Source organism: Dasypus novemcinctus, chromosome 2 (genome assembly GCF_030445035.2).
Source record: "Dasypus novemcinctus isolate mDasNov1 chromosome 2, mDasNov1.1.hap2, whole genome shotgun sequence".
Taxonomy (NCBI): domain Eukaryota; kingdom Metazoa; phylum Chordata; class Mammalia; order Cingulata; family Dasypodidae; genus Dasypus; species Dasypus novemcinctus.
In genome coordinates, this window is record NC_080674.1 from 120,739,650 (window position 1) to 120,754,084 (window position 14,435).

At 37.4% G+C, this 14,435-nt stretch overlaps 1 protein-coding gene across 3 annotated transcripts in view; it reads right to left on the reverse strand.

The window, feature by feature from the left end:
* The window catches only part of PGGT1B (protein geranylgeranyltransferase type I subunit beta), a 64,290-nt gene that overhangs the window by 48,022 nt on the left and 1,833 nt on the right, over positions 1 to 14,435 (reverse strand). For all 3 annotated transcript variants that reach the window (XM_012528506.3, XM_012528507.3, XM_058277230.1), the window contains exon 2: positions 1,797 to 1,915. In XM_012528506.3, the coding sequence (XP_012383960.1) occupies positions 1,797 to 1,915 (119 nt within the window). The remainder of the gene's footprint in view (positions 1 to 1,796; positions 1,916 to 14,435) is intronic.

The window sequence follows — 14,435 nt, forward strand, 5'->3', positions numbered from 1 at the left end:
AAAATTGGGTATATCCATTAACAGAATATTATTCAGCTGTAAAAAAAAATGAAGAACTGGTCCATGCTACAACATAGATGAATCTTGAAGACATCTTTCTGAGTTAGAATAAGCAAATTTATAGAGATAAAAAGCAGAATAGTGGTTATAAAGAGTAGGGATAGGGAGGAATGGGGAATAATTGCTAAATGAGTTTTGGTTTGGGATGATGAAAATATCTGGAAATGGTGGTAATAGTGACACAATACTGTCAATATACTTGATGTCAAAGAACTGTCCACTTAAAATAGTTAAAATGATTTTTATGCCATGTATATTTTACTACAATTAAAAATAAATAAGTATGTTTATTAATTTTAAAAAATATTCCCGGGAAAAAATCCTGATAAGAAATGGCAGAGCTGTTAGTTACTTCCATTTTGCAGGTGACTGGAATTATCACCACAGACTGGAACTGTGATGTCACCTCAGTCATAAGATGTTTGAGAATAAGGTCCATCTCTTTTAAATTTTTACAGCCCATCTCCATAGGTTTAGTGGCATGCTCTTAGCCAAAATCTCAATAAATCCTACTCGCCAACATGTTAAAATGTATAACTACTGACATATATCATATATGCTTCTTCATGTAACCGCTCAAAAGGAATTAAATATTTGCATTAAATTTTGATAGACCTAATTCAAAATCCTTAATCATATTTTGACAAGAATATGTCAAAAGGTAGAAATTTTTTAAATTACCTAAAAACACAAACTATGAAGTTCAAGATCACTAAAGGAGAAAGGCACATGTTCAAGGGTCAAGAGATTCTGTTAATAAATTAAGCTTCTTTCTTACAACAAAAACAAAACAATCCATCTAAGTTATTATTTTTCAGTTCATCTGGGTAAGATTTATATTAGGATTTCTCCAAACAATGAACTACACTGTTACTTTACAAGTGCTCACCCTTGTAAGACAGGTAAGTGGTGACCACTGACAAAAAATTGTGTGATTTTCTGGGATTTTATTTGCTTGATTTTTTTAAGATTCGAGTTTCTAAAATATATAAATTAAATATATGTTATTTTATACCTAAAGTGAATAAAAGAGTTTACAGAACTTGTGTGTTTTCAGTCGATTGGCCAATTCGTGAATTTTTGAGACTTTATTAATCAAAACCTTCAACTTTTAAGAAATATAAAAATGACTAAAGTATAAGAACTCTAAGAAAGCATTAGGAAAATGATCAGAGACTGAAAAAGAAACTCTCGCATGGTAAAGAGTTTTTCTCTGACAATACCAAAAAAATGGTTAGAAATGAAAAAGGGTAAACACATAGTTGAAGAACTAATCAAACATAAATACCAAATACAAGTATTAAACAAGCAGTCATCAATGAAGAAGTACATATGGAATGGGGCTACACTGTGAACAATGCCTTGCCAGACAAAGGGACAGGAGTAGTAGTAAGGCTGTCCCACTGATACAGCTTCACTAAAGCCACTGTCTGAGAGCTGCTCACTGGGAAAACACAAAGGAAAAATTTGCAAAGCAAATATACAAGAGTACAACCCAGCAAAAGCTTTTAGATATATGGAAGTTACCAACCCTATTTAATCCCAGATAACTCTAAATTAGTCTCTTAAGGGATTAATTATTAGACTGTTAAGCACTGTAGTTGAAGGAACTGAGAGTGCTGCATTACAAGGAAAACACAGATGAACAAAATGTGTTAATAATATATGAATAAACATTAAGGCCTGTTAGTCCAGGTACAGTAACACTAAAAATAAAATGCTAAAAACTCACTCACTATCTTCTGTGGGAAGGACCTGCAGGGAGTAAATCCACTCTATTATATCATCTTTGTTCACCACATCTAAGGAATCCAACATATCCAAACCGGAAAGTGCAAAAAATGCAATTGTCAACCTAAAAGAAAAATAAAAAAAAAAGAGTAAAATTCCATTGTTTAACTATCAAGACACCAGAAAAATAAACTCATTCTAATATTACAATAATTTAACAATATTCCAACTTTGCAAAAGCCAATAAAAACTTAATCTTAAATTTAATATCAGCAAAACCTTTAAAATTTTTAAAAAAGGGATATTTAAAGGGTTAAGGAGGAAGGAAACCAATCCTACTCAACTGAGACATACATGAAACCAGTGAAGCAGCATATCAGCAACCTGAAGGCCAAAAGAATATTTAAGAGAGGGAATTCCCTTCACCTTGATATAGCCTGTGCATTAAAACAAAATTATTTCCAAGAGTACCTAGTCTCCAAGATGGCCAAATAAGTAATATAGGCCCTAAAGTCTTTGAATGTTCAGAAGGGATGTGAGACTGAGTGTGTATTCAGGGCTGCCTCCAGACGATGTGGAAGATATGCTAATCCAAACTGGCTTGGATGTGGAGAATATGTAACTCACGGGGAGGAAATAACCTATCTGATACTAAGATCTGAAGAACCTAACCAAAGGTCTGTTTACCATCACTGTTAGTCTTCCTAATCCTATATCCTCTGTATAAAAGGGTCTGGAAAAGGCTGTTCGGGGCTCGGTTTTTATTAGGACAAGAGTCCGCCGAGCCCGGCCGGTCGAAATAAACCAACTTCCTTCTCGGTATTCTCGTGTCCTGGCCTTCGAAACTGCGCCTATCCGAATTTCTCCACTACAACCTGACCAATATAAATATATACAAAAAGTTGGAAAATATATAAAAATCTCAATTTTCACTCCTTTGTCAAGAGCAATTACACTTATAACTTTTAGTTAATTCTTGAGGAATGTTAATATAAACTACCTTTATTCAAATTATTTTATGAATAGTGACTTCTTGGGGAAAAAATCATAATAAACTTTGGGGGATAAGGAATACTTTAAAATACAAATGCATTTTTATTTCATTTTTCCAGAGGGGTACATTTTTTGATTGAATGAAAAATTCTTAAGATAACACCTTCCATTTTCCTCAACCTTGTGCACTAATCAGAACTCTAAACTTTGGGCTTTCATATAAAATTCAGTATCTCAATGGTTGCTTTTTTTTTTTTTTTTTTTGCCATTTGGTAGATTTTATTGGTTATATTTCATGGGAGTTAGACTCCATGATTCCAATAACATCCCTAATCTCAATCCACTCCCTTTCCAAACCAATATGATCCCATAACTACTACCCTTGTCCTTTTGAGGGGAATGTGAAGGTTGAGTGGAGGGAGTTTATCAGGAAACTTCAGTTTGTCCGGACTGTTTAAGGAGTTACTGTTGCTATTGTGATTAGAAATCACTCCCCCCTAGTTCTGCAACCAAGGCTTTCATTAGCATCTCTAACAAAGCTTTAACCTTTCTGCAGTCTCTCCGAACTGTTGGCAGTCTGAATTCATAGTCAACCATAATCTCAAAATACCTTTTGCCACCCATTTTTATTGTTATTGCTTATTTGTTTTATTATTATTATTTAACCAGGTACGCAAGACTTTGTACCCTCTTCCTGGTCTCACCTACTTGACCTAGATTTGGATCAGTTTTAAAGTTTTTGCAGAACTTCAAAATTTCTATTCAGAAAAGTCTCCAGGTCAGTTGGCCAGACCAAGTATACGATGTACTCAGATGCCCCTCCAAACCGTGGGAAGTGGGGTGAAGGCTGTGAATTGGGTACTGGTACTTCCTCACACAGCTAAGAACACTTGGAATAGGCGTTGGCATTGCCACTTTGGAGGGTGGGGAGATGAGGAAGATACCAGAGAGTAAAGATCATAGGTATCATAAAAAGGAACAGAGGGTCTAGATGAACAACATAGCTTTTTTTTCTTTTCAGTTTTGGGCTGAACCATTTTTTTACTCATACAGGCTCTACGGTTGCTTTTTGAATAAAAACTTTGAAACATATAATTTTCTATCATATTGAGATGCAATTTTGTAGCAGTTTGATATTGTTAAAGAATTCCAAAAAGAAATAATGGATTATGTTTGTAAATTGGTCTTTTCTTCTGGGTGTGATTAAATTATGATTAGGGCTTTGACTGGGCCACTTCAACAGAAAACGACATGGCAGAAGAGTTAACTGGAGTTTTAAGCTGGAGCCCATGAAGCAAACACACAGAAGAACACAGAGGAATAGAGACAGAGCAGCTCTACGGACAGAGCAGAGGCCCTCAGGAAGAAAGATGAGCTGTTAGCAGATGAGCAGTTCGCCTGATAGTCTACAGCTGACCTTGTGGAGAGAAGCAAGCCTGACCGAGAGAGTATCGAATCCCTGGAAGAGAGACAAAGTCTAGAGTCTGATGGCCTACAGCTGATATTGGAAGAAGCTGGCACCAGGGAGACTTAAGAGTCAGGTTGAATGTTGGCAGCCATCTGCTTCAACATGTGGCAACAGATTTTGGTGAGAGAAGTAATTTACGCTTTGTGGCCTGGTAAGCTTCTACCCCAAATACCCTTTACATGAAAGCCAACAGATTTCTGGTATTTTGCATCAGCACCCCTCTGGATGACTAATACAATCTTAAAATGTTGCTTGCTTGAGCTCTGCTATATTTACATATTCTAATAATTTCTATGACTAATACTAATAAATTAATACTTCAAATTATCTGGTCTGAAATCTTAAAATCTTGAAGCATTCCATACTCTTTACAACCAAGTTTCCAGGAGAGGATTAAGTCTTAATGCCTTAAGATATCCATAGTATATAATAAATTAACTTCTCTCCTATATATTTAGAATGGAATATAGCTATGTACCAACTTTAGGAGAAATGAGAAAATAGTCACAATTTTTAAAGGCTAATTCTCTCTCTGATCCCTGATTGAAAAAGGCTGGCATCCATTTAGACAAAAGAAGAAATCAAGAGTACTTTAATTCTAACCAAAGCTTTAGGGCAAAAATTAAAAATAATGGGAAAATGGTACATTTAAAAACAATAAACATTTGGGAAACTTGCATTAGTGAGATGTTGCTACCATGCACTGGGTAATGCATTGGGAAATTTCTCATATATTATCCCAATTTAAGTCTAATAACCTCCTAAAATCCAACTAAATTGGGGAGGTGATTTATCTGGATAAGACCAGGATGAAATCAAGGGCAGGAGAATCCCTTTACATTGGGAGGTAGTGTTACACAGCAGTTCAGAGCTCACTTAGCAGTAAAATGAGCTGGGTTCAAATACTACGTCTGCCAATTTCCAGCCATATGTCTCTGGGCAAAACAGCTAACCTTTTCCAAGTCTCAGTTTTTCCATCTAAAAAATCGCTACTACACCTTACACCATTACTGTGCTTATCCGGCCCACAAGCAAGCGCTCAATAAATGGAAGATACTATTGGTGTTTTCCCTGATTTGGGGGAAATGTCTATAGGATCTAACCATACTTTACCAGGCCTCTTCTCAGGTTCATTGAGTGGCAACCTTTTTTCTTCCAGGGGAACTTTTCTCCAAAACAAAATGATTCTTTAGACATATAAAAGCCAAGTTTGAAAATCACTGCTCTAGGTGGCAACTGTCTCATGAGATAAATTTGCCTTGTTCCTGGTATGCACTCAAATATTTACTGAATTAACTAATAAATAAGACTTGGAATACTACATCTAAGTCTTCTGGAGAGCTCTAGTAACAGGGTTTTCAGTTTTACTGTGATCCATAAAGTGGATTATCTTTACAGTCAGATAAAATTAAATATCTAATAAATTAATTCACTAAAGCATTGTTATTCAAAAAAGGAAGAGATAAAAGTGGAGAATATGAGGGACTTGAGGGTGGATAAAACAAAGATTTTCCTGTCAATAAAATCTACATAAGAAAATATACCCAAAGGGGTATAAACAATAAATCGGTATTATTTTCTAAATTAAGAACTTCAGAAATTATCTAGTTCAGCTCTCTAATTCTCAAACAGATGAAAATGAAGTCCAAAGAATTCAAGTAGTTTGCCTGAGGCTCAATAAAAGTGTAATTTAAGTCCTAGTGTGTTCTCCTCTACAGGAGAAGCACCTCTGTAGAGATATTAGAATTAGCTTAAAAACAAACGACACCACTAACAACCAAACCTATGTAAATCCAGGCCTCCATAACAATTAAATTCAGAACCACGAAGTCAGAATCTCTGAGTGGGATGTGGGGTCTGGGCACCTGGAGGTCTTTTTTTAAAAAAAAAAACTTCTTCAAAAAGCTCTACAGGTGATTCTAATAGTGCAGAAGTTCTAAGTGGATGCACTTTTGCTCCCCATGGCACATTCCACAATGTCTGGAGAGAATTGGGGGAAGGATACTTGCTGGCTTCTAGTGGGTACAGGCTTGGGATGCTACTCATCATCCTACAGAGCACAGAACAGTACTATACAAAAAAGGATTATGCAGCCCAGAACTTCAAAAGTGCTAAGGTTAAGAAACTTTTCTCTAAAGTCATATTGTTATCAGTATATAAGTGCTATCTGAATGATCCATTTTCATTTTACTTGCTTTTGTAAATGGATGTATTTCATTTATAATAAGTACCAAATACTATAACTCAATCATCTGGTGGTAAATTATTTTTTAATCTGGCACACCTAATATCTAATGGCTCCAGAAAGTCTACAATTTTAAAATCATAGCAGTTTAGACAGTTGGGCTTCCAGGATTAAATAGCTATAATGAATAGCTTGTTTAAAAAGTGAGGCCCCAAGGGAACCGTACAGCATAAAGAACCAAGAAAACTCTGGGCAAACATCCAGTGTCTCTCTAAAATAAGAAAAGCATTCTCTACCTGATCATTCCAGAGTAAATCATAAGAAATACAAAAGAATTCTGGGCTGTAGGCCTGTAAGAGAAATAATGTCAGGCTTTATGGTGCTCAGATTATACTGCTACTTGGGGTGTGAACTGCTGGGCAAACCACCCTGGTGTAGGTATATTAGGGGTAATTTGCCATTGCATGCTCCTAAAACCCAGGCCAGTGAAATTATTATTATTTAAAGATTTATTTTATTTCTCCTTCTCCCTCGTTTTCATGCTTGCTGTCTACTTACTGTGTCTGTCTTCTTTTTAGAAGGCACCAGGAACTGAAGGTGGGACCTCCGATGTGAGAAGGAGGTGCCTAATCACTTGAACTACCTCTGCTCTTTGCTTGTTGTGTCTCTCATTGTGTTTCCTCATTGGGTTGTCATCTTGTTGTGTAAGCTTGCCGTACCAGCCTGTCCCATCACCTTGCTGTCTTGCTTGTGTTCTTTAAGAGGCACCAGGAACCGAACCTGGGACCTCCCATGTGGTAGGCAGGTACCTGAGGGCTTGAGCCACATCCCTTTCCCAGTGACATTGTTTTTACTTTTTTTACAGAAAACCCTTTTGTCCTGAAAAGCCAAAGCAGTAAGCCATGTCTTCCAGCCTTTTCTCCTACATTCAACAATACCTTTGTACATATAAAAAGTGTTTTTTACATGAATGAAAAAGTAACTCCCCCCCCCCCCGCTAAAAAAAGTTGTTTCCCCAGTAGATCAATTTGCAGATAGGAGGGGTAAACTAATGTCTCCAAAAAAAAAAATCTCGTTTTCCAATCATAAATAGCAGCACAAAAGAAGGGAGAATTAAATGAGTACCCAAAAAAGGGGAGAGGAAGAGCCTGGGCAGTAGAAAAAGGATTTAGTTACTGATATTAATTTCTTATGCTACTAAACGAGGTGTGCTGTCAGGGTAGATCAGTGACAATTTGGGGGTATAATTGGAAACAATGATTTATGGGATCACTTGCTTTGTCCTTTACTTGTAAAGCCCTTTTACTGGAAACTCCAAGTTTCTTTAACATTAGACTCTTTTCCTGCCTAGATGTTGCTGGGGAAGTCATGGACACATGACTAGCCAGGGTCGTCGCCCAGACCTCACCTACCACCCCTCACTATCAGTCTCTTCCTCTATTGTGCATCGATGTTTCTCAATCTGCTTCATTCCACAACCTGGCGGAGATGTTAAATCTAATGAAAAGGCCCAGCCAGACCTTAACCCTGGAAAACAGAAACAAGCAGCCCCAGAGGCTAATCAAAGAAGGAATTCTCAGTGGAAGAATTTCCTCCCTCCAGAGTGGATAAATACCACACTTTAGTAGCATAGTTTGTCTCTCTTCTCTGATGCAAAATGACCTGAACATCTACTGACCAGGAATGAGCAGTTTTAGTCACCCTGGGAGACCAGCCACAGTAGGATCTCTTCCCCCTGCTCTTCTGACCCTTTGTGCTGTGTAAGTAATAAAGCCATCATTTATTGTAACTTAAGCCTGTGTTTCAAGGACACACCATGTAGCAACTTGTTCCACAGATCTCAAATGGGGCTATGACTAAATCAAATTGTAAAGAGTTCTAAAATTGTAAGCAAGAAGCTACATTAAGAAATAGGTACACAGGTGCTCAATAATACTGATGACAGTGGCAAAGAGAAAGTCAAAGGCTTGGCACGCACATTAAAATCAATCATGAAGTTAAAATACTAGTGCCACAGAAGTCCCATCAGATATTATGGAATGAATGAATGAAAACGTGAATTCTAGAATTTTAAGCCTTATTTTTCATCTATAATATCTGTTAATGGCTGACTCATCTGGTAAATATTTTTGAGTGTGACAACAGTTATACATTTCGGAATTTTTTTAACATACAAAATAGTTTTTCTACTACCATAATTATTCAATAAAACATTTACTGACCATCAACTACAGACAAGGTGTTATGACAAAAATGAGTAAAACAAACCTTCTCACCTAAAGCCAGTTATGAGAAATAACTAAGTAGTTATGTGATTAGTGCTATTACAGACATCTTCCTTCTTAAACCTGTTCCTTTTGCCTCTTGATCTCTAGAACAGATGGCAGCCCCAACAGTAGAATCCTGGGACTTTTCCTCTTGTTAAATTTCAAGCCCTACTTTCATTGCCCCAGCACCTCTCTCTTGGACTAAAAGAACAGTTTCCTAATTGGTCTCTGGTTCTGGTCTTATGTCACTCAGTAAAATGATCAATCTCAAATCCAGAGATCACTCTGAAATGCACATCTGATCCTGATAATCTACCGTATGGCAAATTCCCATCACTTATAACATTAAATTCAAGTTCCTTAACATCGCACACAAAACCCTCCAAGATCTAGCCCATGTCTACCTCTCCAGAATAAATTCCTATCACACCCACCTGATACTTTGAACAGCTGTTAGGTAACTGACAAGTTTCTCCACTCAACACTCTCTTATTGTCCATTTGCCTATAAAAATACCCTTCCCCCCGAACAACAGACGCACACTCTTTAATATTTAGCTCCAATATTGTTTCCTCCAGGAAGCATTCTCTGATTCTGTCTCTCTTCAGGTTGTGCTAATCAGGTGTTCCTTTAATGACCTGGAATAGCACAATCACTGAATATAAACACTGTTTCATTTTATTATTTATTTATTTCTCCCCAAACCCTCATTGCTTTGTGCTTGCTGTCTGTTCATTCTGTGCTCCTTCCTTTTTTAGGAGGCACTGAGAACTGAACCCAGGGCATCCCATGTGGGAGGGGAGGTACCTAATCACTTGAGCCACCTCTGCTCCCTGCTTTGTTGGGTCTCATTACGTTTTCCTCCTTGTGTCTCTTGTTGCCATAAGCTTGCTGTGCTAGCCTGTTTTATCAGCTCGCTGTCTTGCTCATCTTCTGTAGGAGGCACTGGGAACCAAACCTGGGACCTCCCATGTGGTAGGTGGGAGCTCATTTGCTTGAGCCACATCTGCTTCCCCACAGTTTTATAATGCCTTCTGCTCTAAGTATGATCAGGGATCAGTAGCATTAGCATCAGCTTAGTTTCTTCAGCTGCTCAAGCAAATACCATGGAATGGGTCAGCTTAAACAATGGGAGTTTATTAGCTCATAGTTTTGAGACTAAGAAAATTCCAAATGAAGGCATCATCAAGGCAATGCTTTCTTCCTGAAGACTGGTGTACTGGGGCTGGCTGCCAGCGATTCTTGGTTCTTGGTGCCTCCATTACATAGCAATGCACATGGTGGCATTTCCATTCTCTTCTGGGTTCCACTGAATTTCAGCTTCTTGTTTCCCATGGCTTTCTCTCTCTGTGTATAATTTTCATTTTGCTTTAAAAGGTCTCTAGTAATAGTAGTAAGACCCATCCAAAATGAGGTGAGACATACCTTAACTGAGGTAACCTCATCAAAAGGTTCTACTTATAATGAGTTCACAATCACAGGAATGGATGAAGTTTAAGCACATATTTTTCTAGGGTACTTACTGCTCCAAACTATCACACTCCACCTTCTGGACTCAAAAAAGACATGCTTTTTCCACATATAAAATACATTCATGCCATCATAATATCCCATAAACCTTAAGTCATTTCAGAAACAGTGCTAAGTACCAAGTCTCATCAAAGCTGGTTATAGGTATTCTGTCCTAGAGCATAATCCCTCAGTCTGTGGACCTGTGAAATCTAGAAATCAAGTTATTTGCTTTCAATATACAATGAAGGGACATTCCCAATCCCATAGGGAGAAACTGGAAGAAAAACAGGGTTCACAGATCCCAAACAATTCCAAAATATGGTTGGGCAAAATCAATTAGATTTTAAGGTCATCAGTCATCTATGGATTGATGTTTTATCCTCTGAGCCTAATGGAGCTGCAGCTCCACCCCTCCTAAGTGCTAATGCAGTGGCCGTGCTTTCCCCAAACACTGGGGCACAGGCCCCACCACCTCCAAGTTTTAGGGGTAGCACACTTTTCCTGAACAATGGGGTGGAAGGCCTGTCTCCTCCAAATGCCAGGACAGATGTACAGGAGTGGACCTGCCTTTTCCACACACATGGGTGGGGCCTGCTCTCTTTGCCAGACTTTGGCTTCCATGGTTCTAATGCTGAAGCCATTCTTCCTTCAGTTTGTCCCTTCTTGGTCCCTTTTAGTCCAGGCTGGCAGTGGTTCCTGTCTTACTAACCTCACAAAAAAACTTGTCAGCTTTGCATGTAGTTCACAGGCAACCAAATCATCAGAAAAAAGGACTTTCCACAGATTCCTCCTGGGTAACTGCAATTCCAATCCTAACCTACATGGAATTGCTGTCTGGTTCCTTCTTCAGTTAAACCCTCACATGGAGTCCAATATTCGGGGGACTTGCTTTCTGGAAGCTCAGAGAGGTCCCTGACAGGACTGCTTCTGTCTCTGGTCTCAGAGCACATATCTGAACAGGCTCAGAATTTTTCAAACCATCCATTTCTGGTTTCTTTGTCCCCAGGAGTTCAGTTCTCAACTTAACCCCTTCCCTTTCTCATTTCACTATAAGTGCAAGGAGAAACCAGGTTCAACTTTCCACATTTAGTTTAGAAATCTCCTAAGCTAAATATCCAAGTTCATCATTTCCAAGTTCTGCCTTCCATCCAATATCAGAACTCAATTTCATCAAGTTCTGTGCCACTTTAAAACAAGGACCACCTTTCCTCTAGGACATTCATCATGACCTTCTAAAGCCTCATTAGAAGTACCTTTAGCATCCATATTTCTACCAACAGTCTCTTCAAAGCAATCTAGGCTTTCTCTATCAGTCACCTGTCAATTCCTCCAACCCCTCCCATTACCCAACACCAAAGCCATTTCTACATTTTTGGTATTTGCTATAGTAGCACCCCACTTTTCTGGTACTAAAATCTGTTTTGGTTTCCTTGGCTGCTCAAGCAAATATCATGTAACGGGCAACTAAGCCAATGGGAATTTTATTAGCTCACAGATTTGAGGCTAGGAAAAAGTCCAAATCATCATCAAGGCAATGCTTTCTTTACAAAGACTGATGTTCTAGGGTTGGTTGCCAGTGATCCTTGGTCCTTGGCTCCTCCATCACAAAGCCATTCACATGGCAGCCTCTACTGGCCTCTCCATTCTCTTCTGGGTTCCGCTGAATTTCAATTTCTTGTTTCCCATGGCTTTCTCCCTGATCTGCATTTCATTCTGTTTATAAAGGATTCCAGTAATAGGATTAAGACCCATTCTGATTAAGGCCAACCACAGCTTAACCGAAGTAAGCTCATCAAAAGGTCCTACTTACAAGAGGTTCACATTCACAGGAATGGATTAAGATAAGAACATGCTGCTTTTCTGGGGTACACAAAACTCCAAGCAATTTCAACCACCTTGCTAGAAATTCAGCATCTCAAATCTCAGCCCAGATCTATGCAATAAGAATTTGCATTTGAACAGGACTACCAGGTGATTCATATGCACAATAACCTGTTTGTATATTTGGTTCTCCTATCAGGCAAATAGTTCTCAAACTTGTATGTATCAGAACCACTTGGGATGCTTGTTAAGATGCAGACTTTCCCGCCCACACATAGATTCCAACAAAGCAGATCTCGGGAGGGTCCACGTATGTGCATTTTAGTAATACTCTGATGTTATATATTAAGAGGCTCCCATTATCACCACTATACTTTGAGAAATTCACTGCTAGACTGTGATGTACTTGAGCTACAGGAGGGAATGAAAGGACAGAGAAGGTGGGGTATGGTAGGTAGCAGGACACTTGGGGGAAAAATGAGAATAGAAAACTAGTTAGATTGTGAATGCTTTGCAAAATGAGTTAATTTCTAAACCCTTTCTGTAGAACAGTAAAAATAACATTAGAAAGTGGTCTATATTTTATTACACAATGAAAAAAGGCCTACTCTAATTCCCATTACACAAATACAAATAGCAACAATAACTCAAAACCACAAAAAGCTCTCTAAACCACTCATAATAAAAGCAACCTGTTAACTGATAAAGTGCAATCTAATGTTTAATATTCACTGAGCTATTATCTAACATTTTAGTTAACTAGTAACTACCACCTTTCAGAAGTTAATAAAAAAGAAAAACCTTGAATGAAACAATATTTTTTATTTTTATAGAGCCATTGTTAATAGAAAAGCAGAAATCATTCATTTCTGTTTGTCAGGGAAATGGGAATAGAATAATTTCGCCAAAATGGTGGATCATATAAGTGCCTAAATTTCCCGTTCAAGGGTACCTTTCCTAAGTGTCAGCTGTTTCAGATTCATTATAAAAAGAAGTGAGTACAGAAACACTTGAAATCATAGGTTAACACTATATCCCCAAGTCCAGACACAAAGTAGACAGTAAATAAATGCTTATGCAAAACTGGATGAGAATTATGACAGTCAACATATTATTTTGTCTTAAAACTCTGGTTATCAGTATATACTTGCTTAAAAGATTGGAGCTTCTTCACAAGCATCTTAAAGTAAATTATGAATTAGATACACCACAAAAGAACTTATTACTAAAATAAGGAAAGTAAATATTGTGAATCAGATGAGAGAAAAATAAAATTTTAAAAATCACTACAAAAATTGATACATGCAGATTATCATAAATATCATAAATATCATAAATATTAAGTGAGCTCTAAGAAAACCAAAATTGATTAAATAAAAATATTCTACCCAAGTGACAATTTGGCAAAAAAGAGAATATAATTAATATCTCTTTACCAAGGCACCAAGGTGTTAAACATCCTTTATTTAATAATTATTATGCCTGGTGTAGACCCTACAACTATACTAACATTATTAAATCAATTGTTAGTTATTAAACCAGACAATTATTGCTGTTTTATTTATGCTTTCAATAGAATTACACAGTTTACCGCCAACATGCATTAGTCTAATATGGGTTTGTCCAAGATGGAATTTTATAGATGACTCAAACACATTGCATTTTGAAAATGCACCCACAGACGTATAATGATAGCTACAAACCAAGTTCAAACAATCACAATTTAACAATAGGATGGAAGATTTCTTATTCAATTTATTTGGAGTTCACATAAAATTAAGCCCCATAAAAATCTAAATGTGATTTATCTGCATATTTAACAACCCATATCACTACAATCAATGAAATGGATTTCAGAAATCTTAGTTTAAGTCTAGGTATGGGCTCTGCTAGTCAACCAATAATTAGGAAGAAACAAATAAAAACAATGTTTCACTTTTTTTGCAAGAATCTCTTCATACTTTAACAAACAGCAATTACTTAGTATTACTTCTCAACATGTCACTTATATTCAAGGACCTAGGTGCAATGCAGTCCAAGAGAACTTCCTGAAACTATGAAATATTCCTATAGAAAAATACAGTAGCTTCTGGCCATTGTGGCTAAGCACTTAAAATGTGACACTGTAAACTGACTTTCTTATTTGGTTTAATTTTAATTAATTTAATTTAGGGGATTTGAATCTCTGGACTGACAATGTGATAGCCAGATCCTGAGCCTCAACAGACTCCAGCACCTACAATCTGATTTATTGGACTTACCACACTCAGCTAAGATGGAGGTGAAGAAGGACAACCATCACACCATGGAGCCTAGAGTGATTACAACTGAAAATGGGAGGATTGCATCCAGCATCCAGGTGGAATCTGAGCCTCCTCTTGACATAAAGGTGCAATGG